Source organism: Tursiops truncatus, chromosome 16, assembly GCF_011762595.2.
Source record: "Tursiops truncatus isolate mTurTru1 chromosome 16, mTurTru1.mat.Y, whole genome shotgun sequence".
NCBI classification, from domain to species: Eukaryota; Metazoa; Chordata; class Mammalia; order Artiodactyla; family Delphinidae; genus Tursiops; species Tursiops truncatus.
In genome coordinates, this window is record NC_047049.1 from 131,202 (window position 1) to 156,986 (window position 25,785).

The window sequence follows — 25,785 nt, forward strand, 5'->3', positions numbered from 1 at the left end:
GGGCACAGGGCCCTGCAGTGACCTGAGCCCGGGGCACGATGAGGACAGAGCAACCCATGCTGCAGCTCCGAGGCATAAGGACGACTCTGGACAAAGGACACTTTTACACAGTTTATGTTCTTCCAACCGCATCAGCAGCAGCATCCCACCCCTCCCTTCTCCAGGAAGACTTCGCGCTCAGCTCAAGTTCAGCCCTGGCCGGACTCCAGCGACTTGGGAAAGGAGGGAGCTGACCCCAGTGACATTAACATCCCAAATCCCAAGCCCGACTGAACCTTGTCCATCAAAGGAAAGGGTGGGGCCAGCCTCCCCGGGACCCGGGAACTGGGGGAGCAGAGCCGAGCTCAGAGCCGGGCTCAGGCCGCTGTGCCTGCGAATCCCACAGAGCGATGAGCCGGTCAGCCTCCCTCCAGCCGGACAGCAGAGCTCCGTGCGTGGTGGAGTAAAACGTCCGGTGTGTGGCTTCCCCTGCAAACAGGACCTGGAGCTGCAAAGAAGGGTGGGCTTAGGGTGGGTGCCAGGGGTCGGCCACAAGCCTCACACGCTCCTCCCCAAACACAGAGCGAAAAACCAAAAAGACAGACATCAGCAGGAAAAAGATAAGAAAATTCAAGGGCCAACTCAGAAGCCCACCATCCAACCAGAAATCCAGAAAAAGAAAAAGGAAAAAAAAAAAACCACGGTGAGGTAATTCAAGAGCATCCCAGACGAGTGAATATGTGCCAGAAGGCAGCGCCGCTGGGCTCGGAGTGAGCGTGAGTGTGGGGCTTCCTGCTCATTCAAGCTTCCTCAGAGATTTGAAAACCAGGTGACACAGGGAAGAAAGGCATCGGAACGGCCTCAGGCTTCCAGCAGCAACGCTGGAGAACGTCTTCAAAACCCTAAGGGACATGGCTCTCCAAGCAGCATTTACACCCAACGTGGGGCTTTACACGGCTGTGAATCCTCGGACACTCCTCCCACAGAAAGTGCGGTCTGTGTCCGGCCCCTTGAATCTGGGCAGGTTCCTGACCACTTTGTCCAGCAGGTGTGGCAGGAGTGGTGCTTCCTGACTTCCCAGCTCCGTCACTGGAGCGATGCAGCTGCCCCTCCCCAGAAGGCCTGCGCTGGAGCCCCAGGCGGCCACAGGGCAGCGTGACGGCCACCACTCTGTGAGGAAGCCACATGGAGAGGCCTGGGGCAGGTGCTCCAGCCAGCGTCCCAGCCATGCTCAGGACAGACATGAGAGAGGCAGCCTCAGATGACCCCAGCCCCAGCCCTGAGTCACCCCAAGCCCGTCATCTTCCCAGCTGAGACCCCAGATGTCGTGGGGCAGAAACAACCGTCCCACGGTGCCCACCTACAGAATCCATCGGCCCAGAGAAGTGGTTGTTTCCACTGCTGGAAAAGAAACAAAGGCACCCTTGCCAGCTCAGGTGTGGAGAGTGCCCACGGCAAACAGGATGTGTCAACAGTGAGTAGCAGTCTTAGCAAAATTACTGCGGCACACCTTGGAGGGTGGGGAGAGGTCTGAGGGCTGGGTGGGCAGATGAGTGCAAGAAAGCTAAAACTTTATGTGCCGTGGTGAGAATTCAATCAGTAATTCTTAAAACTGAAAAATCAAAGAGCACTTAGAGGGACTTCCCTGGCGGTCCAGCGGTTAAGACTCCGCGCTTCCAGTGCAGAGGGCGCGGGTTCGATCCCTGGTCGGGGAACTAGGATCCCCCGTGCCTCGAGGCGCGGCCAAAAAAGAAAAAGGCTTAGAAAACTGAACACAGAATGTTGGATGATGTGGAGCAACTATTGTGAATTTTTAAGTGTGATAACAGTGCTGTGTCCTTGATCTTTTAGAGACGCACACTGAAACATCTGCAAATAAAATGACATCACCTGTGGGACATGCCTAGTAAAGGTATGGGGGAGGCCAGGGCAGTGAGACACCAGGAACAGACAGCTGTGAAGCTGGAGACAGGAACCCAAAGGTTCTGCCAACCTTTGTAACATTTAAAGTTTTACACAGTTAGATGTTTTGTAAAAAGTGGTAGCACTATAATGGAAAAGAACCTGAGAAAAAATACGTGTTGTGTGTGTGCGTATCTGACTCACTCTGCTGTACACCTGAAACTAACACAACAATGTAAATCAACTATACTTCGATTTTATAAAATGGCTTTAAAACAGTGGTAGCACAAGCCTGTTACTTAGAGCAGAATCAGCCTGAAGAACAGTCCGGGAAGGGGCAACGGCATGCCCCCCAGCAGAGTGCTGTATTTTGTTTATTTCATTTTGTTAGCCAGCACCATAGAATCCTCTGACGCTTTAAGCCACATGTATGTATAATTCTGATAAAAATAACACATTGTAAAATTACTGTTAGTTTCAAAAAGAAAATGGATTCTGAGTCTCGGGGCCCCAGCCCCCCACTTGATCGCACCCAGCATCCCTGGCCTTCGTGGGACCTATCCCGGGCCCTGGGCCTTCAGCGGGACCCCAGTGCCCTCGCCAGGCAGCTGCGTCCTACCTGGGCACCCCTGCCGTCCGCAGGGAGAGGCTGGGCTAGCAGGTCCAGGTCGTCCCCGGAGCTGCCCACGGCCACATAGCTGTAGGAGCCCCGGGTGTATGGGGCACTGTGCCAGCGGGACCTCAGCACACTCCTGGGTGCGGGGAGCCGGGGATTCCCTAGACCAAGAGACACTCGCATTAACAAGGAGCCTCTGGGACTTCCCTGGTGGCGCAGTGGTTAAGAATCCGCCTGCCAATGCAGGGGACATGGGTTCGAGCCCTGGTCCGGGAAGATCCCACGTGCCGCGAGCAACTAAGCCCGTGCGCCACAACTACTGAGCCTGCGCTCTAGAAGAGCCCGTGCTCCTCATCAAGAGAAGCCACCGCAATGAGAAGCCCACGCACCGCAATGAAGAGTGGCCCCCGCTCGCCGCAACTAGAGAAAGCCCACGCAGCATCGAAGACCCAACGCAGCCGAAAGTAAATTAATTAATTAATTAAAACAACAACAACAACAGCAACACCAAGGAGCCTCTCACCTTAAGGACTCTTAGCAGCTAAAAGCGAGAGATACTGCCCGGGAGAAAACCAAGGCCCGGAGGGTGTTAGTAAGGGGCTCCCCGCATGAGGCCCTAGAAGCAGAGCCCCCGACAGGCACCGCCGCCTTTCCCAAGCCTCAGCGTCTTGTCTGTGAAGCTCTGATTAGGGACAACTGTGTTCATCTTGGTGGCAAATTTTAGAAAAGAGAAGTGGGAAGTGTCCCTCAGAGACAAGAACTCTTAGTGACGCACTAATGGGAAGGACAGTCCCCAGACACTCAGGGCTGAACCCAGTTCCTGTCTGGTGAGAGGTCTGGTTCCTGTCAGAGACCAGCCACCAGGGCAGGAGGCGGCATGGCCCCTGCAGTCGGTACCTGTCACCCTGCGGAGCACCTGTGTCAGAGACAGGAGCACGTCCTCGTCCGATAGCGTCTCCATGAACTCAGACTCGAGCCCTGCGATGAAGCCGCAGAGCGCCTGGCTGGCCCTGCTGGAGAGAAGCAGCGCTGGGACCAGACCCGCAACACCCAGACGGCTTCCACCAGGGCCAGTGGCTCCGCCAGTGTGGCCGTGAACTCCCAGGGCCCCTCGACATGGGGTCTGCAAGGTCAGAACTCTCGGGGCACTAAGACGATTCCTTCTGTCTCCACAACTGAGCGCCGGTGGGGACGGCCACCCCCAGCACCTTCGGGGACTCAACAGAACCTATGAACAGAGCCGGTGGCTTCCCTGCCACCCACACGCACTGGGAAACGCCCCACCACTGCAGTGTCCCGTGAGGCAGCGAGTCACTAACTGTATCAAGTCCTGACCCTCGGGTGCGTGTCTTCCTAATACCCCGTGTGACGGGCCGGAGGGGACGGGGCACACCATGCGGACCCTGGCTCGGCTGCCAGGGGCATTCGGGCCTGGGTATCTGGCAGACACTTTCTTGTAAATGAGCAAAGTGTGTCTCTTACAAGGAAAACAACTGCAAGTATTTATTACACGTTCCAGGTCCCAAGAGATGCTGACAAGCAGCACACAGTGGGTCTCCATCTGTCCCTGCACGGGGTGGGCCCAGGGTGTCTGTCTCACCACTCAAGGTACCCTTGGGATCCCTACCCATTCCAACTCTCCAGAAACACCTCACAGAGAATCGACATAGCGCTGGACCCCACGCAGAGCTCACACCAGGTTTCCTTGGAGAAACCTGGGAAGAGCACGTACCCGAAGGAAGGCAGGACCCAAAAGCCAACAAGCTTCTTGAACCAGGCATCCTGCAACTTGGGGGCGGCGTCCTCCAGGGGCGACGTGTCCCTCCACACCACCTGGATGTGCTGGCAGTCTGGCTGCCAGAAAGGCTCCTCAAACTCCAGGAAGATTTTATTGTTGGTCCCAAAGCCTATTTTCCTGATCGCTTCCGCCTTCTCGGTGGGCAGCGGTGGCTCAAAGAAGGTGTCCAGACGTTCTTTAAGAAAACCTGGAATTCATAAGTAGACTCGGTTTACACCACGTCAATCGCTTAAACCAGAACTGATAGCCACAGTAAGGCACCCTGACCCCGTCACAGGAGTCAGAGAAAGAGGTGTCTGGGACCCACGCAGGCTGGCCATCGGGAATCCTGGCCAGCACCTCAGCGGAGGGACACAACAGGCCCCCTGAACACCTGGCCAGGCAGGAACAGGTCGCATGGCCCCCGGACTCCTCTGTGGGGACAGTTCTCCCCCCTGAGCCTTCTGCCTCTCAGTCTGCCCAGGGTTAGCTTGGAGGGGCAGCGAGACATACCGGCTTTACCCAGAAGCCACCTGAAAATTAAGCAGGTTCAGCCCAAAGTCAAACCGCGAGGAGATGAAACATTCGCAGCACAAGCCAACCTCGCAGGTCTGCAAGAAAAGGACGAACAACCCCACAGGAAACAAGGCACCAGCCGTGAGCATGCACAGAGGGGACCGTCCCTCCACGGCCGCCCTCTCAGTGCAGAGCTTCAACTCAGTAGTTCCTGCTACTGGAATTGATCCTACACATACGCGCCCACAAGTGTTTTTAAACACGCACGTGTACAACACTGTGTGCAACAGAACAAGTGAACACCATCTAAATTTGCATCAGTATCAAGTAACGACACCTACATACAAGAAAACACAGTGTGGCTGTAAAGAACAAACGGGACAGGTGCCTGGCCCCCTGTGAACAGTGACCACACAGCCGTAGCGATGCACCTACTGACTGCAGCAGCTTCAGTGACCACGCACCACAATTGTGCATGAACAAGGCGTCCACGTAAGAGAAAACACACCACGATAGACCTGTCTGTGCTGATTCGGAAACGAAGGAGCAGCAGAACACTGTGCTAACACGCGTGGTGTGATTCCACCGTGGGAAAAAGGAGCCGGGCACTGAGCAGGCTTATCCACACCCAACTCTCTGCGAGGGGACAGGCGGGACCTGTGGGAGATGGGCAGAGACTCTTGCCCTTCATCTTCCATCCACTCTGGCACCTGCTAGCTTTGTGAACTTGGGCAATTAAGTGACTTATCTCTGTTCGCATTTGTCAAATGGGGATGGGGCAGATGTGTCCCCGGCTGCCTCAGGAGTAAATGAGATGAGCAGGCACAGACTTGCTTTCAACCATCTCCACCTTTTACCCAACTGCCCACTCCTACTCCAAGACTTGCGTGTGAAGCATCAGATCTGGAAGCAAATAGGATTATACACACGACTCCTTCCTCGATTACCACCGGGACCTAAACTCGAGACCTGGCTTTCACGCCCTCTCCACCGCTAAGGAAGCAGTTTGGTGAACCTCCCAACCTTTCCATAAATTACCTCCAAAAGGAGTAAGACACTTGCTGCCCTGCATTTTCTCTTCCTGTGAAACTTTATTCCAAAGCACTCGACTGCTACAAAGCACAACCAAGTAACTCTGTCCTAAACTCAGAAGGAAAACGCAGGCTTAGCAGCCAACAAACGCCCCAGAGCCAATGAGGCTGAAGAAAGCCAGAGGCCAGGGGCCCCTGGGGTGGGAGCTGGAGAGCCTTTACCTAACGGCACGGTGACGACCACGTGATGCGCTGGGAAGCAGCCTCCATCCTCACATTCCACCAGCACCGGAAACGTCTCCCCAGGAGCAGAAGCTTCCTCGAAGCACCCATCCCAGTGAATGGTCTTCACTGGCTTGTTAAAAACCATCACGTCCTTGGGCAGGGAGGCCATGATGCGGTCTGTGAGTCCTTGGTAGCCTCTGGGAGAGACAGAGGTGTCCCGTGGTTCGACCAGGCCCTGGAGGTGAGTCTCTGAAACAAGCCCTCCAAGCTCACACCAGATCAAGGAGCTGCAAGGGGCTGTGGTCTTGGCCTGGGGGCCTGGCTCAGCCAGGGGGGAGAGCAGGGAGGGAGGGGGTCTCATGGGAGGGTTAAATGAGCAAAGGGATGCGAAGGTAACCTGTGGAGAGCAGGTCCCTCCTCACCAAGCCCAGGGCTCTTGTTCTGGGCATCTGCCTGGTCACAGTGCCCTCCCTGTGCAGGGCAGTCCTGGAGAGTCTTGTGAGTGCCCCATGGGGGAACAGCCACATCGACACAGAGGAGGGCCTGTCTGCCCATCTCTGAGGTCGAAGCCCCCGCACAGTGCTTACAAGCAGGCGGCCTCCTAAATGTGGGAGGAGTTTTTGCGGTACGCGGGCCTCTCACTGTCGCGGCCTCTCCCGCTGCGGAGCACAGGCTCCGGACACGCAGGCCCAGCGGCCATGGCTCACGGGCCCAGCCGCTCCGCGGCATGTGGGATCTTCCCGGACCGGGGCACGAACCCGTGTCCCCTGCATCGGCAGGTGGACTCTCAACCACTGTGCCACCAAGGAAGCCCTTAATCACTTGTTTTTGAGAACAATTCTTTTCTTTTTCATAAGTGAGCAAAACTAGGGAAGTAAATGACCAATCTCCCTAAAACAGGGAAGACAAACAGCCCCATGTCTCTCCCACCCATCCCCTGCCTGCCAAAGCTTGGCCTGAGGTACGGGTAGGGACCCCTGGGGTGCATGGGGGGTACTTGGGGTGCATGGGGGGACCCCTGGGAGGCACGGAGGGGTCTGGGTACACGGAGGAATGTCTGGGTGGGTGGGGCACGCACATACCCAGGAAAGGTGCAGTCCAACCCTGGCAGCACAGTGTACTCCCCGAAAGGTGCGAGGGCCACCAGGTCCATGCTGTGGGTACCGCTCACACAGCACTCCACGTTGAACAAGTTGTTCAGGATGGCCAGCTTGAGCCTTTTGGTCTCCTCCTCCTCTGTCCAGCCGGCCATGTGCTGGCGGATCTCCTTCTTGAGGTACTCCCCGACACTGGGGGCGGGGGTCTCAGCCGCATGCAGGAACTCCCTGGTCTGGTCTATGAGACTGTAGAACAGTCTGGCCATCTCCGCCACCAGCTCAGGGCTCACACTTCCCCCGGAGCTGGCATAGGACACAGAGGGCAGGCCCACGTGACCCCCGGTCTCGATCAGCTGGTTCTCCTCCGACAATGCCTTCTCCCCCAGAAGCCCGTACTTGGCAGCCAGCTGGAAGACGGGGTTGCCCTGCGAGGGCCCATGGATCCAGTGAGCGCCCACCTCCACCACACCACCTGGGAGGGAGCAGGAGAGGCGACTGTGAGGCTCCCTCACCTGAGCCCTTCTTCTGTACACGGAGCCCTGCCCTTCCCAAATATGCTCTGAAAATCAGCCGGAGGCCCGCACGGTCCCTGAGGACCACAGACTCTCCCGGCAGGGCCCATCAGACCTAGTTTAAGAGGAACACCCGGGAGGGGCGACCTGGAGGCTGGAGGGGGAGCTACCTGCGGGGCCAGAACCGGGGGCAACTGTGCATTGCCACGGGTTCCCCATGCACGGCAGGGGCCGGCCCTGCTCATGCGGGCAGCTGAGTTTCGGGGACCAGTGAACTTCGGTTTATTAACTGAAGCAGTGCGAGGATTCACTCAAGGGGCCAGATAAGGGTTCCGGATCGCTTAATCCCGGACGGAGGCCGAGCCAGGAGTCGGCAGAGCTCTGGCGGCACGGATTGGGCTCTGGGAAGGGGGTCCGGGAAGGAGTTCCGGGAGGGCTGTTACCGAAGCTGCGCTCTGAGCGGATGCGGCCACCGGCGCGGGCCGTGGCCTCCAGAACCCGCAGGTGCGGAAAGGCCGGGTGGCAGCAGAGCCTCTGCGCCGCGCCCAGCCCCGCGATGCCACCGCCCACCACCAGCACCCGCGGGCCGCGGCCAGGGGCCTCCGCCTGACGGTCACTCGACTGCATCGCGCCGTCCCGGGCAGTTCCCGCGCGTCCCCGCCGCTCGGAGGCTCGGAGAGCCGGGAAGAGACGCGAAGTTGGCCCGGGACGCGGGGCGGGGCCGGAGTTTGAAGGGGGCTCGGGGCGCGGGGCGGGGCAGAAGGCGGGGCCAGAGGTGGACAGGGGCTCAGGGCGCGGGGCCGGGACACGGGGCGGGGCCGGGCACTTGGGGCGGGGCCGGAAGTGGATGGGGGCGCGGGGCGGGGCGGAAGGCGGGACTGGAGGTGGAGCAAGGGGCGTGGGGCAAGGCTGCCCCCCCGCGTCGGCCCCCCTTCGCTCCGCGCGCCCCTCTGGTTTGGGCCTGGGGCAGCCCCTATGAGTCTGGCCCACGCCCTAGGATGGTAGCGGAAGGCCGCCGGGGAGGGCGAGGGCGAGTGCAGAAGGGTCCGTGAGTATTCCCCGGTACCGGCCGGTGTGGGCAAGCGTCCCCACCGAGGGAGAATCGGGGCGGCCGGCTGGCCAGTCGGGTTGTGTCCCCTTCCTAAGAAGACGTGGGGACGGCGACCAGAAGGCGGAGGAGGAGCCTCCTAGCTTCAGACGCGGAGGCGAGCGCCGTCACCTCCCGACCCGGTGGAGCGCGTGGACGGTGGGTGCTGAGATGTCAGGGCGGGACGGGGAGAAAGCCTCCAGGCGACGACACTTTTGTGTGTTGTGTGTGTGTATATACACAGTCACAAGTCTACAAACACAGGATGCAGCACACATAAAGTACAAAGTTCAAGATAAACGGTAAATGGAGAAACAAGTCTTACGTCCCCCCTCCCCCTCCGGCCCCAGGAGAGGAAGACACATTCAAGCCTGCGGCATTTCTGGAGAATTCCTCTAGTTCCCGCAGGTCTCCCCTACTGCCTTGCAGGGATTAGAAAGCTCCTGCCTTCTGCTAAAAGGGTCCTCAGGCTTCCCTGTAAACCCAGTTAGGGCACATCATTCCTTCTCAGCCACACTTGGGTACCGCTGCTCCAAACCACGGCGCACCCGTGCCTCCGTGGACTTTCCGTGGCCACCTGTTCCCTGTGGGGTGAGGGTAGTCAGGGAGAGGAGCTAGCTCCCAGGCTGGGTAGGTAGTCTTTCTGTTTGGGGTGTTCCTCCTTCTCCAGGAGGAGCCCTTCTCGCTCCCTGTGTTGCCCTCCTCAGCCATATATTCTTGTTCTTGGATTCACTTTCCTGTTTTGGTGAAGCTGAAAAGAGGTGTCTGGGAGATCATTTTTTTAAAGATATTGCAAAGCTGAAAATGTCTTCATTTTGCCCTCATACTTGATTTGTAGTTTGCCTGGACATAGAATTCTAGGTCAGAATCTCCTTCCTTCAAACTCTGAAGGCATTGCTCCCTTTCTCTTCCCTCCTAGGAGTGTTGTGAAGAAATCCACAGCTATTCTAATTTCTAATCCTTTACAAGCAGTGGGGACATTTTCCTCCCTGGAAGTTTTTAAGATCTTCTCCTGAAGTTTCACAACGTGGTGCTTCCATGTCCCTCGGTTGTTACTGTGTTGGGCACTCAAAGGGCCCTCAGTCTGGAAACTCCCATCCTTCAATCCTGGCAAATGATGTCATTGATTATTTCACTAATCAGTTGTTTCTACTGATGACTCATCCCTAAGCAAGCTCTTGAGGGTTTACTCTTACCTCTTCCTAAAGTCCTTAATTCAGGCTGTCAGACTTTGAGCCTGGCCCTTGAATGCTCACGTATGTTCTCTCCTGTTTCCCACCTTTACATTTCTGCTCTCCTTTTGTTAGGTAGTTAGTCAGACATTAGCAGCAAGGAGGTGACAGTGGCGAGAAAGACGAGAAGAAGCAATCGAGTCACACCCAACCATCTGGGGACTCTCCCCTGACCCCACCCAGAACAGTTGAAACTATGGTCATATTGTGGGCAGCTTATCCTGTTAAAGAGGGGCACAGTAACACAAGGGAACTTCCCTGGGCTGCGCATGCCCAGACCAGACAGGTGTATAACCTATAGTAAACCCAAACTCATTATACCATCATTATAATAAAATCCATGTATGGTTTTGCCCCCCGCCCCCATGGGCGTTTCTTAGCGATTGAAGGATGAGAGAATGCGCAGCAGTAAACTTGTTACAGAGCTTGGGACTGTCGATCAAATAATGATCCCCGTCACTCGCCCCCGCCTCCCTGCAAAATGCTCCTTAAAAGCACCCTTAAGCCTGGGGGCTTCCCTGGTGGCGCAGTGGTTGAGAGTCCGCCTGCCGATGCTGGGGACACGGGTTCGTGGGTTCGTGCCCCGGTCCGGGAAGATTCCACATGTTGCTGAGTAGCTGGGCCCGTGAGCCATGGCCGCTGAGCCTGTGCGTCTGGAGTCTGTGCTCTGCAACGGGAGATGCCGCGACAGTGAGAGGCCCGCTACAGCATAAATAAATAAATAATAAATAAATAAATATCACCCTTAAGCCTGTACGGGAATGCTGCTTTCAATTCACAGAAACAGCCCACTCTCTCTCTCTCTCTCTCTCTCTCTCTCTTTCTCAGAGTGTACCTTTGCTTTGATAAACTTTGCTTTGGTCTTGCTTCACTTCGCTGAAACAGCCCGCTTTCTCTCTCCCTCTCTCTCTCCCCCTCTCTGGGAGTGTACCTATGCTTAAATAGACTTAGCTTTATGCTTAAGCTTAAAGCGGTAGTTTGCTATTCTTTGCTTACTATCGCGGAACCAAGATTGCTGGTCCGGGTCTTCCGTTGACCTCCTTGGTTAGCGCTATTTTGTTATAACGCACGTCAACCCGGTGACACTTTCTGTGTGATTTCTTCCATTGAGGCTTTCGTTTCTGCTGTCATAGTGTTCATTTCCAGGAGCCCTTTCTTCTCGTACAAATGCTTCTTTTTAGAAAGGGGAGGGTGTCTTCTTGCTTCATCTTCCAGGGAGATTGTCCTCGCTGGTCTGGAGGCGTGAAGTGCTATGCTTCTGCTCTGTTGCTGTGCTCTGGGTTCTTCTTCCTGTTTCTTTTGGCTCTGTCTTCCAGGAAGAAGCTCTCTGAGATGTCAGGTTATGTTTGTCTGTCTGCTGGTGATGAGGAATGGTAGACCAGATGGCTGTTTGTGAGTGGGGCTCATCAAATTTGAGCTTGATTCTGGGTAGGCTGTTATTTGGGGAACCTCCATCCATATCCCTAGGTCTTTCCTCTTGGGTTGGTCATGCTCCCTGGGAAGAGTCTTCCAGTCTCCTGCGTGGAGCATATAGACCTGGCTGCCAATACTTTGGGAGCCAAAGAGTGGACAGGAGTGGGGAGGGTCAGCTTACTGGATGCAGTAGACCCACCTCCAACTGTGCCTGCTGTCCCCTTCCTGGAATCCCTGTTTGCAGAGAATAGCCTCCCAGGATGCTGCCAGTCACCCAGTGCCACTTCCTGGAATGTGAAAAGGGGTTTAGGAATCTAACTGCTTCTTAAGCAATAAGACAGTACCTATGCAAATAATCAAGCTGTGAAGACTCACCCCTGAGTAATGGACAGAATCCCAGCCCTCATGGAGCTCAGTGAGTGGAGACAGAAAATAGTCGCATAAATATGTGGTCGTTTCTCCAATGAAATGTGCATGCAAGGGATGCCTGCCCTTTCAAAGAAAGGCTTGGGGAGAGCTGTTGCCGTGGACCCGAAGCAGTCCCTGAAAACTCTCCCATTTTGTGCCCAGACTGCAGGCTGACCGGCTGCTGATCCTGAGCAGTTTCGGTGGCTGGTCTTACAGGCCGCCAAGCAGGTCAAGGTGCCCGCGGCATGACTGCTAGCAATGGCCCGCTACCCGGGGGCCGGCAGCAGCGGAGGGTGGCTTGCGTGCTGCTTGCTGGGCCCGTGGCCCTGGGCTCTTCACTCTCCACCCCTGCACACCCCAACCCGCGGAGCACCCCCTGCCCTTCCCCCGTCTCTGAGTCCTGCCTCCCCAAGCTCCTACCCCACCGCGGCCCGCGAGAGATGGCTGGTGACCCCCCCCACCCCGCCCCGCGCGCTTCACGCTGGTCGCGGTCCCCCCACCTCCCGCAGGGAAAGAGCCAGGATGAAGCGCCCCGCTCGCAGCGGAAGAGGACGCCATGCGTGCCCGTCCCGGGCGGGGGCTCACCTCGTCCGGTCCCCGCAGGGCAGGAGAGGCACGAAGCCCGGCAGGGAGCCCAAGTCGCGCCTTCGGCGATGGCAGTGACCACTGGACCCAGAGGCGGCGCGGGGTCAGCAGCGCCAACTCCTAGCTAAAGCGCTGGGCCTGGGACCAGCCATAACGCTGAGCCAGACACTGGCCTTGTCACTCAGCCTGACATCCCGCAACTAATGAGGAAACCCCAGGCAACCTGGCTACTCTAATGAAACAGCCCATCTGCGTGCAGCCACCCTGACCCTGGTGCCCCTGTTTGCAGGGGGAAATTTTACCCCCCATTCTGCCACCTGAAGCAAAGTCCCCAGCTCAGTGTAGCTCCCTCCTGTGAGGTTCCCCCAAGGGTCAGCTAAGCTGAAGCCCAGCGGGGTCACTGGGCTGCTGCCAACGTCCCAGTGGTCTGGTCTACCCTGGGGACGCTTCAGCCTGCAGACCTTGGGTCCCAGCTCCACAGACAAATACACCACTGGTCTCTGGGTCCCTCACAGGTATGCCCACAGTGAGGTCCCTGGTGTAACCCCTGAAATCAAGCTACTGGTGCAGCCTCGTGGGGCTGTGAGAAGCATGTCTGTGTGCTCATCCTGCAGTGCAGGAGGCCTCCTTGCTGGGCCTGGGCCACTCCGGGCACACTGGGGCCTCTCTCTGGGCTGCCAGCGGGGCCCAATGGCTGCCGCCACATTCTCAGGTTGCAGCCCCACTGTCCTCGTCCCATCAGCTGACTCTGTCACCTTTGAAACTACCCTGTGTCCTCTGTTTGGCTTTCCCATCCCTTCACAGTTGCCACTGGCCATGCAACAAGGGCCCTAGTCAAGGCCCTAGTCAAGGGCGAACAGGGGCTACTCTTCGTTGTGGTGTGCAGGTTTCTTATTGCGATGGCTTATCTCGTTGAGGAGCACCGGCCCTAGGCGCGTGGGCTTCAGTAGTTGTGGCACAACTTCCCAGACCAGGGCTCGAACCCGTGTCCCCTGCATCGGCAGGCGGATTCTTAACCACCACGCCACCAGGGAAGCCCAGGCAGGTACCTCCTGACTGTCAGTTACAGACCTAAGGAGAAGGATCACCAACAGGAGATTCACTGCATCTCACAGGAAAGTGATGGCGCAGCTGCCAGGCCAACGAGAAGCTGTCAGCACCCTGAGCTCTCCTTTTCCTCCAACTGACTTTTCTTCAAAACAACCCCTCCCAACTTCCTCCTTTTTCTCTATAAAATAGAGAAAACTGGTAAAATAACTGGCTGTTTTATTTTTTAGGTTAGCAAGTTGAAAGTATTCTTTATATATTCGAGACACAAGACCCTTATCAGATCTATGACTTGCAAGATTTTTTCTCATTCTGTGGGGTGGCTTTTCACTTTCTTCATTGTATCCTCTGAAACACAAACGTTTTTAATTTGAGTGAAGTCCAATTTATATATTTTTTTCTTTTGTCACTTGTGCTTTTGTCCCTAAATTACTTCATGAAGGATAGCAGCCACCTGACCTCAACACCAGCCCTGGGGGGGTTAGGAAAAAACTTCCTTTACTTTCGAGCCATTTCCCTTTGGGTACCTGTCACAGTACTGCAGCCCATACTAAGACAGAGGCTCCTTTGGTAAAGAGTTTTGGTAATGTTTCTCTTTGCATGAAAATGTCTTTAGTCTATCCTCAGCCCTGAAATAAAGTTTTGCTGAGTATTCAATTCTGATTTGGATTTTATTATTTACCTGAAAATATCCGTTTTGCTCTTCATTTGTAGATGACCTTTTTCTTTCTTTCTTTCTTTCTTTTTTTTTTTTTTTTTTTTTGGCCTCCCCACGCAGCTTGTGGGATCTTAGTTCCCTGATCAAGGATGGAACCCGGGCCGCAGCAGTGAAAGCATCCTAACCACTGGACCGCCAGGGGATTCCCACGTACTTGATCTTTTTATCTCCACCCTTGAATTTGCAGAACTTGGGCACGAATACAAACGGAGGCCAATAATATGTGTCTAAACATTTGAAATTTATAAATCAAAGTAATTTAATGATTTCATTGTTAAAGTTTAATTACATCTTATTTTATACAAATAAAACTATTCACAATCTAGTGTTCAATAGATACCAAGTTACCAATGTAAAGAGTGTTATGCTGCACTCCTGTTATATCTAGACCTATAAATACATACATTTCAGAGTGATATGAATTGTTTAATGTTGCAAAATGTTCCTCAGCCACCTCGTGCAGCTGCTATGAATAATACTGCACACACTTCATGAGCACCTGGACCACGAAATGGGACAGGAAGAGAAATAAGAAGGTGGATGTTTGCCACAGTGCTTGGCAATGAAAAACTCAGTTACATGATGCCTCTAAAAGGAAGCATTTTGTTAATAATTTATCTTTTCCTTGTCTAAGCACTTACTTTGTGCCTCTCAACTCCTTCCCACACTGCTTAGCAGTATTATCTCTGATTTCTCCGTGCTATTGAAACCAAGTCCCCCTAAAACCGAGTTCCCTTACTGAGTTCATGATTCGTCTCTCCACCCAAAACTTTATTCCCTTTCTTGTTCCCTCTGACCTCAATCCTGTGCTAACTGAGCACTAATCAACCAGAGTCAGGTGACTAAGATGGCTGCTGTTGATAACATCGCTAATGTACTGAAATTGCCCTTGTAGACACCATCGTTAATACACACTCAGGTTGTTTCTCCAGGGCAAGATGAGCTCACAGACCCCCCAGCCATGGACCGCCTGGCCTGAGAATGTAAACCAGAGACAGCCTGACTCCTGAAACTAGATTCACAAATGTCACAGAAATGTCACAAAACAGTGATGAATCCCAGCCTCTTTCTTTGTACCCCTTTTTAAAAAATCCCCTCAAAGATCAAGTTGGTCGGAGGCTTATCTGAGCTGGTCTGAGTGGATCTGAGGCTTGTCTCCCACTCCTTTGCTTGATGTCCTATAAACGCCCGCTGTCAGAGTCTGGCTTTCTGCGCTGGTTACAACTGCACGTTGCCCTGAGGGCTGACTTCAGGTCACAAGTGTATCCGCCCAGCTCTAGCGAGCTCCAGTCTACCCGTCCTCAGCAAGTTTGGCTTTCCATGCCCCACAGCCACTGCCTCCAGCTGCGAATCCGGGACCCAGCTGTGGCTCGAGGCGCAGTCACCCGGGTGTGGGGACGACACGCTTGCCCCGCACCCAGACACACGCCGTTTCCCGGAAACGGCGGGAAGGGCCAAAGGCTAAGGGCACTGCCGGGGCCTGAAGAACAGAGGCGGCGCAGGCCGGCGGACAGTTCCGCCAGGAGCCCGGCGGGCCAGCACCGCGGGCCTGCGCACTCGAGAGGCCTCCCGGCGGTCCCTCTCGACCACGAGGGCGTCCCGGCCGGCCCCGAGCGGTCACACCCCGAGCTCGGGCTGCGGCGCGCGGTCCACGCGTCTTTCCACCCCCACGGCTCGGCCAGCCCGGAGGGTTTGCTCTCAGGTCTTCAGGGCTACTTCCTACGGCTTGGGGTCCGCCAAAGGCGGCGCGGATCAGGGTACCCACCTGAACCTGAACCTCCAGCCCTCGTCCCCGCCCCGGCCCCTCCTCCTGGACACCGGTGCCCCTCCCCCCGCCCCCTGACCCCTCCTCCTGGACACCGGTGCCCCTCCCCCCGCCCCCTGACCCCTGTCCCCGAACACTGACCTTCACTCCTAAACCTCAGGCCCGTCGCCCCGGCCACTTCCGCCGCCCGGCTTATCTCGCGAGACCTGCGAGATCTCGCGATGCTGGCCCGTGGGCGGGGCGGGCCCTGACTGGTGCGGCCGGGGGGCGGCTCCGGGGGGCGGTGGCTCCGCGGGGCGGGCGGCCGTAGCGACCTATCGTCACGCAAGAGCCATGGCCGCCCTGCGCGCCCTGCAGCCTAGCGTCCGCGTCCTGCTGTGCACTTGGCCCGGCTGCCCCGCGCCGCGCTCCTTCGCCTCCAGTGAGTGCGGGGCCGAGGGGGGCGGGCCCGCGGTGGGGGTCCTCCGGGCCCTCATCCCAGGGCCGGACCCCTCCCAGCACCTGCTGCCTGAGCTCGCGGAGCCCTGGGGTCACTAGCGTCTCAACTCCGAGGACTCGGGACGGAGTGCCAAGACCTCTGGCCATTTCAGCGTTCGGTGTGAAAGTCCTCAGACTTTAAGAGAACGTGCGGTTAGCGCCTCTGCAATTGGAAAGGGTCGCACGTGCTGTCCTGCAGTGCCTCCTGCCCAGGCCTCCCCATGTCCACGGCTTCTCCCCGGGTGTGTCTTTCCGGTTCTGCCCCACCCCAGCCAGCCGGGCGCCCCTCCTCCTCTCTCCTGAGCGCACTCGCCACCCCCCCACCCCTCATTTAGCAGGAACTCTTGGCCATGTCGATGTCGCTGGGAAAGAATCTCTGCGGCCTCTGCCTTCACCTGTGTGTCCACTTGACCTAGCTACCAGGTCGTGTGGGTTTTACCTGAGTTCTCTTTGACCACCCGCTTCTACATCCTGGCCTGTACCCAGCCATCATTCCTGGTCTTGTATGTGACAGGCATGCTGCCTTTACACGTGTGATTTCAGTCACGTCCTCACAAGCGCATGGGATAGGTACCGCGATCCCTGATTCCCCATTCAAGGAAGCCACCACGTTGGTTAACCTTCTTCTCCAGGTCATTGCTGGCCCCAGCTCTGAGCGGGCCGCCCCCGCCCAGACCCTGGCAGTTGCCCTTTGCCTGAGTACCTCCCACCAGGCTGTCCACCCAGCAGGGCTGGAACTCTGTTCTGTTTGCAGCTTAACTGCCCTCACCTAGTTGGCATTTGTTTAAAGAAGGCGTTTCCTCATTCCTTGTTTCTACAGGATCCCAGTCTGTCTCTAGTGCGCATCCTGGGAAGCGCTGACCAAGGCATTCAGGAGAAGGAAGGCTGCTCTTCATTGCTGGGTTTTTTTTTAACTTAAGGAAGTGTTCCAATATCTGTGAAAGCAGAGAGCACTGTAAAAGCCACCCATGCAGCTACAAGCTGCATGATGCAGCCACCAGGGACTGAGCAGGGGCCCTCAGGGGTCCTGTCAGGGTCACTCTGTCCACTGACGGGTGCATCCCCCCAGTTTGGTGCCTCCGTGAGTGGACATCCCCTTTTCCCCTCTCCCCCCAGGCGCAGCCTCTGAATACATCATCACAGCCAAGAAGGGGAAGAACAGCAACGTGGGGTTGGTCCAGCTGAACCGCCCCAAGGCACTCAATGCGCTCTGCGATGGCCTGATCATGGAGCTCAACCAGGCACTGCAGGCCTTCGAGGAGGACCCGGCTGTGGGGGCCATCGTCCTCACGGGCGGGGAGAAGGCGTTTGCAGGTGAGGCGGGCAGTGTGGTGGCAGGCTGCCCAGGTGTGCGGTCGCACCCATGGCATGAGGCAGGCAGCCTTACACCTCCGTGAATGCATCAGGAAGGTTCTGCGACTCAGGGGTTTACTTACGTAAAGGGGACCAAACCCCAGGCTGCTTGGAGGGGCCCGTCTGACGTTTAACGTTGAATGTGCCCCGCCAGCAAAACCAGTCTGTTCAGGGGCAGTCACGTCTCGGGTGCGGGTGAATAGTGAGTGAGCCCTGCCTCTTCTGAGTCCCCCTCCGCTCTGTTTCCTGTCCACATCCGTCTGCATCACCTCCATCAGCTCGTATCACAGCGTATTGCACTGTACCCCCAGCCCAGCTGTGTGTCCACGTGGCCATCCCCTGCAACCCTTGGTGCCTGCGGGCGGGGCACACACAGTAGCTACCTGTTGCTGTGGGGTCTCTGCTCTGGTAACTGGGACCTCATTTCCACCACAGCTGGAGCCGACATCAAGGAAATGCAGAATCTAACGTTCCAGGACTGCTACTCCAGCAAGTTCTTGAGCCACTGGGACCGACTCTCTCGGGTCAAGAAGCCGGTCATAGCTGCTGTCAATGGCTACGCCGTGAGTGCCCGCCCATGCCACCTCCTTGCACTCAGAACACCTGAAGGAATTGTACTTGTGTGTGTGCAGTAGAACTGATTTTTATCTGGGGGAGACCTGAGTCTCGTTCCTAGGCTCGCAGGCCTTTTCTGACTAGTGACGCTGAAGAGCCAAGAGCTGTAAAGGGAGGAGGTGTTTCAGCATCTGCCGTGTTAGTGGGGATTCAGCTGTTGGGCTTCAGATTCCTTTGTTAGTAAAGTCCCCCCAGTCCTGAGGCTCCCCGGGAGTGCTTTTCCCCCACGGCAAGGTTAAGGGCACACGTGTTGGCTCTCTGTGCAGTTTTGATGGCTTCCCAACCTGCACTGCCCTGTACACTAACCTCTTTCATCACTGTTGAAAGCTCTGCCTCCCCTGTTTGGTCCATCGGGGTCTCCTATAGGCGCCTGGACAGCTCAGAGGCTCTGGGACTGGTTGTGGCCTGTAGAGAAGCCAGGAGGGCGTTTGAACTCACGATTCCTTAGTAAAGCTCCCTTGGGGTCAGCGGGTCAGCGGGCAGAGGTTATAGCCATCGGTTCTCCCCCTCCTGGCTGCCTTCGAGCCCCCCCGGCAGAGAGTGGAGTTGCCACGAGAGACACTGTAGGACCTGCAAAGCCGCAAGCATTTGCTGTCTGGCCCTTTACAGAAAGTTTGCTGGCATCCACTGTATAGGTAATTTGTGGGAACAGTTAACTAACTTTGCATCTCTGTGTTAATCTTTGCTGTACCCTAGACTGTGTTTCACTTTAATAGAAAATTCAAATAAGCAGTGATTTTTGACCGGGTTCCTCTGTGGAACCTCGTGCTGTTTTGCAGCTTGGTGGTGGCTGTGAACTTGCTATGATGTGTGACATCATTTATGCTGGAGAGAAAGCCCAGTTTGGGCAGCCAGAGATCCTAATAGGAACCATCCCAGGTAAAGACTGATGGTAGCTTTGGTATTGGTTCTTCAAGTCATCGTCCACAATCTGCCCGCATCTTGGGGGCATTTGGGCTGTTCCAGTGTCAGACAAAAGCACGTGGGGCTGTCGTGTGAGCCTGGATGGTGGCTGCCTGTCTGCACACTAAGGTCACGTGGGCACAGCAGCGCTGAGAGTGGCTTGGGGGCCTCGGAGCTGTGCCGGCTCCTCTGGAGTGGCTGGGTCCCTTGTCCGACACGAATAGGAAAGGCTGGCCACATGGTGGATTCTAACCGCAGAGTCTTGCTTATGAGCCACATCTGCGCTGGATCTTTATTGGTCAGCAGCTCAGAGAAGAGAACACGCTGACCACGGGGCAACACTGAGAGCTCACGTTTCAGTGGCCAGAGCGAGTCCCATAGCCTCACCCAGGTTCAGAGCAGGGAATCAGATCCCCCATGGGCAGGGCGACAGGAACAGTGGGCCAACAGTGACACCTCTGCCCCTCGGTCCACCTGACGAGGACTTCGGGCTGTGTCCCCACGGGGTCTCTGCCTTGGGTGTAGAGCCTGGAGCCCAGAGCCTCTCCCGAGCCAGCTGGGCTGGGCAGGGAGCAGCCGTGGGGTCAGGAGAGCGTGTCTGAGGTCAGCTGAGAGTGACCACCAGGGTCTTCCCATCCCAGTGCCTGAGGTCTCCACTGCATTGAGGCAGTGTCCAAGTCTGCTGGACTGTGGCTGCCCCCCTCAGGTGGCTCCTTGGCTCGGTCTGGCAGCCCTGGGGTTCACCACGGGCGGATGACCGGGCAGACCACTCTCTTTCCAGCTAGAGGCCGTGGAGTGAGCAGGAGCGGGTGGGGAGCGAGGCCAGGGAGGCGGGAACCCGGAAGAGAGGAGCGTCGTCCCACACCTGGAGCAGAGCAAGCCGTGCTCGAAGGCTGCCCCCCAGCTGCCCCCTGGGTTGGGTTGAGTCAGGGTCTGGGGCCCTGGGCCGCGAGCTCCTTGTGTCTGTCCGTAGTCTGACTTCTGCATGAGAGGTACTGGTGCAGGGGACCCAGGGCACCAGGCAAGGGGTCCCGAGTGTGGAAAGGAGCCTCCCCCGGCTTCCCCACCTGCTGGACGCCTGGGTTCTGCCCACCCACCCCACCCAAGGGGCCCATCTTCAGCCCTGGGGCACTTGGGGACAGCACGTCTGTGCATCCTGGCTGCAGAGCCATCCGTGCCCAGCAGCCCTCTGCCCTGCAGGTGCAGGGGGCACCCAGAGACTGACCCGTGCCGTCGGAAAGTCACTGGCCATGGAGATGGTCCTCACTGGTGACCGGATCTCGGCCCAGGATGCCAAGCAAGCAGGTACGGGCCACAGCCTCCCGTGGAGCTGCCCCCTCAGGAAGCTGAGTGGAGGGGGGAGGGCTGCGTCCAGGGCCTCCCACCGGTGATGAGCACAGAGCTTTCCCGTGTCCTGGGAGCCCAGGAGACTCACTGCCTTTGTTTTTTTATTTGAAATACCACATGCTCAAAGGATTGACTGAGACATGCATGCAGGTTAAAGAGCAATAGTGAAACCGCCCCGCTTCCCAGAGCCAAGGTCAGCAACAGGGTCTCCGAGACCCTCCGCAGGCATGCCCTCTCCTGGACCCTCAGTGACCTGTGACTGTAAGAGCCCAGTGACCGCAGCAGCCAAGGGTGGCGGCCCTACCAGGGGACACCGTGGACCCTTTCCTGTGTCCCCACTGCCTTGTCGGCACCCAGAGGCCTGTGCTGTGGCTTAGAGAACGAGAACCAGCTGCTGCCACGTGTTGTTTACCTTTTTGTGTTTTAGGTCTTGTAAGCAAAATTTTTCCTGTTGAGACACTGGTGGAAGAAGCCATAAAGTGTGCAGAAAAGATTGCCAGCAACTCTAAAATTGTAGCAGCGATGGCCAAAGAGTCAGTGAACGCAGGTAGGGAGGAGAGCGGAGCTGCGAGGCTTGACAGCGCGGGGTCAGAATTATGCATCTTAACCGGTCTCGACAAAAATTGTTAGGATTCTTGGTATTTCGATTTTGGTTCTTCGTAGAGTTCTGGTTTCTAGTTGCTCGCTCACAAATTCTGTTGAAATGGCCTGAGCTCCCCTTGGAAGCAGGACCCGAGAACAGGGCCAGCCTGGGGGACAGGCGGCAGGGGGCTGGCGTGCAGGGGAAGCCCGGGAAGGGTCACCTGGGGAACCTGGGAGGAAGAGGCTCCTCTCGGCCAGCAGCTCCGCCCATCTGTCGGGGATGAGCTGGGGGCAGAGAGCATGCTCCCGGCTGTCGCTGTGGACTGGGCGTCCTCTCTCTGCCGGCGGGGCAGCTCTGACCGCCCCTCCTCAGAATCGCTAGAGTGTTAACATGACGATTTGTTCTCAGCGTTGGAGTGAGGCTGTCCCTTTGCTCCGTGTCACCTTTCAAGAGGACGGTGAGCTGGGACAGCCGTGTGTGCCTGCGGCGAGCCGCTCTGCCCCCCGTCTCTGCTCACCGGCCTCCCAGGCCCCCGGCCTCGGCCAAAGCGTTCACACAGGCACTAGCGTGTGGAGCGTGCAGCAGGGGAGGGGACGTGCCGCCAGGCCCAAGGCACCTGTCACCTTGGCTGGGCGCTGGCCGCAGGGACCCAGCTACAGGTGCCGCCAAGGAAACGCTTCCGTGAGCCTCGCACCTGCATCACCTCCACTGCAAAGATGGCCCGGGACTCACTCTGTTCTGCACAGAGTTCTGTTTTCTGGGTGTTGTCCTTAATTATTTGTCATGGTTTTTGAGTTCAGTGTCGTGGGCTTCCTCAGCCCTCTCGTGACTGGACAGAGTTTGCCGTCCCACCTTCCATCCAGGTCCCCGTGCAGGACACTGGGAGGCCGGGAGCAGTATTCACTGGGCATCTCGGCTGGGGTGGTGCATTTGAGCAGCGAGGCTGTACTTTAAACGTCATCGGTGAAGTCAAAGTCCACATCAGTCCCCGAGGGTGTGTCCTGCCTCCACGAAAACGTTCTGCGTTCCCACATCTGGCATCTCAGCTCCTAACTTCAGGGTTTTCTTTTTCAGCTTTTGAAATGACATTAACAGAGGGCGTTAAGTTGGAGAAGAAACTCTTCTATTCAACTTTTGCTACCGTAAGTAAGCCTCATTCACGTGGAGAATCACACACGGTCCAGCCATAGACGTTCCTGGCATTTCCTTATCGGTTTTATCACTAAATACCATTTCTCTTTGGTCAGAACTCTTAGCTTCCCCTGTAACTGGACCACATGTGTTCTATCACTGAGCATTGATTTTTTTTCAAATAAGTACAGTGTGTGGAAGTTCAAAAGTACAGAAACTTACACAGGGTTATTTCCTATTACAAAAGATCTTACAAATTGCACCCTTAAACAGCAACTCCTGTATTTAAAATGCAATCCATTTACTCATAATTTTCCTAGATTGTTCCAGTTACCTGGAATGGGGCTCGAATATATTATACTGTCGTAATCTGAAGCCTTGGAGCATTATTTTCTAGGATATCTGCCAGTAACTCAAAGGAAATCATTCTCTTAATAGTCATTAAAACTGATCTTTTATTATCAGAAAGTCATATCTAGGTGTTTTATAAAAGATTAAAAATGGCTTTAGCTCTTGAGGAAGTGCAGGTGCGTGTGTGCACATGTGCACACAGAGGAAGGTATGCAGAGGTAGAGCTTGGATTCTCGTGTCCTGCTTCCTGACCCTCAGGACACCACCTGACCTAGAGCGTGGCTAAATCCAGGTCATGATTTGGTGAATGACCCAAGTATGTGCATCTGAGGTTCTCTGTAGATGGGAGTTTGTTCGACTCATAGGTTAGTGGTTCCTGAATGACCATCACAAAGGCGGGGCGGGGGTGTTTAATGGAAAAATACCCATTCCCAAGCCGCCCCTGGGAACTGGGATCATTCACAGTTTTCGAGGTGATCCCGCTGCAGAACCCAGTGAGTGGACGGCCAAGGGCAGGGAGCAGCCCTGACACAGGCAGAGCCTGGCGCCTGGACCCCACGCAGAGTGACCATCCATCTCTGCCCTTCCCCTTCTCTCACCAGGAAGACCGGAAGGAAGGGATGTCCGCGTTTGTGGAGAAGAGAAAGGCCAGCTTCAAGGACCAGTAGGAGCTGGCTGCCTGTGCCTCAGCTCCTCAAGTTAAAGAGGAAAAATGGCCTGTCAGCTTCAGAACAAATAAATCCTCTTTCAAACGCGGTGTCAGTGACACACAGCTTCTCTCCAGCTGTGAGGGGCCCTGGGGGGCTGTGTGGGCTCTCACCCCCCCCGAGCAGCAGGGAGCCTTCACCCGGCTCTCGTGAGGACCCCCAGCTTGGTCGCGGTGTCGTTTGCAGCCGGTGGACGTGGCCGCTCAGAGGGATGGCCTCGCTGCTGAGCCTTTAAAGAGACGTGCTCTTGACTAAATGACAAACTTCAGGTCACATTATGCCTTTCTTTTAGTTATCGCTAGATTTGAATGTTCTGTCACTTTTTAAATCTTGTCATTCTCAGTAACAACATTCAAACAGAACAAGGCTCTTAAAGTAAGGCACCCACGTCCCACTCCGAGGGTAACCACTGCTCACACGTTCGTGCCTTTCCAGGTGTCTTTCTGTGCCCACAAGCATGAACACATGCTCCGGTGTGAAATTCCGTTTTCTTTGAACAGAAATGGTTCTCCACGTACACGTTTCTGCAAGGTGCACTGATCACCGTCTGCTCCTAGCACACAAATGCACCCTATCCTTCTGTTTGACTAGCATTTGTTTTCATTTTTCCCATATTTAAATGTACATTTTCGCAGCATTCAGTGTATTCACAGTGTTCTTCATCTCCAGACTGTTTCATCACCCCAGACAGAAACCTCACCCCTTCAACACTAACTCCCTACTCCAGCCCCCGGCCCTGGGGCCCTCTGTTCCACTTTCTTTCTGTCACTGGACTTAATATAATATTTCCAAGGTCCGTCAGGTTGTAGCACTAACAGTTTCATTTCGTGTCATGGCTGAATACTATTCCTACTAGCACTCCTTTCAGTGGCCCTGAAATATTTCATGATGTGTGTATGTCGTGATCTGCGTGTTCACATGGTGTTGGATGTTTAGACCGTGTCCAGCTTCTTGTTTCAGAGCCGCCGTGGCGACGGTGCAGCGAACATTCCCTGCACAAATCCTTGCATTTCAGCTCGAGTGCGTCTGGAAGGGAAGGGCGGCACTGTGGGGCTGGGCTGCTGGGGGCCGAGGCTCCCAGATTGGTGTGAGGACTGCTTGTGTCGGAATCCCTGGGGCGTTGGTTTAAAATGCGTGCTCCCAGACCTGGCGCAGGATTAGTGCCCTTTGCTGTGGGAGGACGTAGAGTTTACACACCAAGGTTCCTCTGCTGGCCTTATCCCCGGGAGGGCCAGCTGCGTCCCCCGGGCCACCGTGCAGTCAGTCACCTTGCAGGACCCTGGGTGAATGAGTGACCGAGGTACCGGGAAATGCCTCTGCCCCGACCAGACGTCTGCTGTTTAATCCTCAAGTCACAGCCCAGCTCGGAACTCTAAACCCTCCATTTTACACCAGATTCTCGAGCAGGTGTCCAGGGGGAGAGTCGTATGAGTCCTGGAGCACAGGATGAAGGCCCTTATCCTCCTGCTGCCTGGGAGGGCTGCACAGGTGAAGACGGCAGTCACTGGCCTGGGTCAGGGCCCCCCAACCTCAGAATGTCCTCAGACCCTCCAAGGTGAGGCCAGAGCAGCTGCACCTCTGGGAGCGAAGGCCGGCACCGTGAGGATCCCCCTGGATCTTGGTGCGGTGCCCACTGCAAGGCAGCTGCAGGTGAACAGACGGCCAGGTGAGGGGTGAGCTCTGCTGGCTTCGTTGTGCCCCCACCCCCACCCCATCCATCTTGCTCTGCAGAGAGAGCCTCAGCTGTCGGCATGACGGGTGCTGCTCAGAACCCAGGGCAGAGCCCTGCCTAAGCAAGCGCTGCACGGTGAGACATGCGCCTGCCTGCTGGGAATCGGGCCTCAGAGCCCTCCTCCGGGAGCCGCCACCCAGCAAAGACCTGAGCACCTGGTACAGGCGTTTCCTCCACCTTGTCCTGCTGCCAGTCATGGGCAGGTAGCCTGTTGACCAGCCTGCCCAGCGGAGGTTTCTGAATGTGGGATTGCAGTCATGGCCTTGGGCAGGGCTGGGTCCAGAGTGTGTACCCTCCCCCTACCCAGGACCCATGCTGAACACCCAAGAGAGACCCACCTGCATCTGAGGAAGAGCTGAGATGGCCAGTGGAGCTCTGGCCGCCCAGCACCTTCAATGACTCGCCCTTGTGCTCTGGTCATATTTGCGCAGCTGGGGGGCCCAAAAAGAATTGCTCTGCTGACCGTCTGCCTGGGGAGGTTAGCTCTGCAGTCTCCGCCCAGGCCCTGTCATTCTGCAGTGTGTGCCGTGGTCGGGAGTTTGAGAAGGGCGCAGTGGTTCTGTTACGGCACAAGACCCTCCCCAGACAGCAGACAGAGTTCTGATGGAGTCGCCCTTGAACGGTGGGCAAGGGAGTAGGTACAAGGGGACCACGAGATCAGGCTCTCCCCTGGGGT

At 56.3% G+C, this 25,785-nt stretch overlaps 2 protein-coding genes across 15 annotated transcripts; one reads left to right on the top strand and one right to left on the bottom strand.

Annotated features, from left to right (window-relative positions):
* Positions 1 to 98: 98 nt before the first annotated feature.
* Positions 99 to 16,132, bottom strand: PAOX (polyamine oxidase). Of its 14 annotated transcripts, none has more exons than XM_073793754.1 (9): positions 16,052 to 16,132; positions 11,587 to 11,674; positions 10,473 to 10,641; positions 7,129 to 7,615; positions 6,044 to 6,243; positions 4,230 to 4,482; positions 3,395 to 3,510; positions 2,501 to 2,658; positions 99 to 487 (listed from the first exon to the last, which is right to left on the bottom strand). In XM_073793754.1, the coding sequence occupies exons 3-9, from the start codon at positions 10,606 to 10,608 to the stop codon at positions 284 to 286; spliced, it is 1,554 nt and encodes a 517-aa protein (XP_073649855.1). In that variant the 5' UTR covers positions 10,609 to 10,641; positions 11,587 to 11,674; positions 16,052 to 16,132; the 3' UTR covers positions 99 to 283. The 14 variants fall into 14 exon arrangements, with proteins under 14 accessions (XP_073649855.1, XP_073649856.1, XP_073649852.1 ...); XM_073793755.1 differs by having other exon boundaries at positions 10,473 to 10,676; XM_073793751.1 differs by having other exon boundaries at positions 10,971 to 11,674.
* A 57-nt stretch (positions 16,133 to 16,189) lies between these two features.
* On the top strand, positions 16,190 to 23,427 carry ECHS1 (enoyl-CoA hydratase, short chain 1). Its single transcript, XM_033842409.2, has 8 exons — positions 16,190 to 16,331; positions 17,504 to 17,701; positions 18,176 to 18,303; positions 19,135 to 19,234; positions 20,459 to 20,563; positions 21,033 to 21,152; positions 22,263 to 22,330; positions 23,273 to 23,427. The coding sequence occupies exons 1-8, from the start codon at positions 16,244 to 16,246 to the stop codon at positions 23,336 to 23,338; spliced, it is 873 nt and encodes a 290-aa protein (XP_033698300.1). The 5' UTR covers positions 16,190 to 16,243; the 3' UTR covers positions 23,339 to 23,427.
* The last annotated feature ends 2,358 nt before the right edge of the window (positions 23,428 to 25,785 follow it).

What these genes read in the sequence shown, in the direction of transcription:
- PAOX (XM_033842399.2), bottom strand. Translation starts at nt 8,282, where the DNA reads ATGCAGTCGAGTGACCGTCAGGCGGAGGCCCCTGGCCGCGGCCCGCGG. An exon ending in TTGGACTGCACCTTTCCTGG is followed by an intron (nt 6,244 to 7,128) that starts GTATGTGCGTGC and finishes TGTCTCTCCCAG; the next exon opens with AGGCTACCAAGGACTCACAG. An exon ending in TGGGTCCTGCCTTCCTTCGG is followed by an intron (nt 3,511 to 4,229) that starts GTACGTGCTCTT and finishes GCTTCTCTCCAG; the next exon opens with CAGGGCCAGCCAGGCGCTCT.
- ECHS1 (XM_033842409.2), top strand. Translation starts at nt 16,244, where the DNA reads ATGGCCGCCCTGCGCGCCCTGCAGCCTAGCGTCCGCGTCCTGCTGTGC. An exon ending in GCCGCGCTCCTTCGCCTCCA is followed by an intron (nt 16,332 to 17,503) that starts GTGAGTGCGGGG and finishes CTCTCCCCCCAG; the next exon opens with GCGCAGCCTCTGAATACATC. An exon ending in CTGCTGTCAATGGCTACGCC is followed by an intron (nt 18,304 to 19,134) that starts GTGAGTGCCCGC and finishes GCTGTTTTGCAG; the next exon opens with CTTGGTGGTGGCTGTGAACT.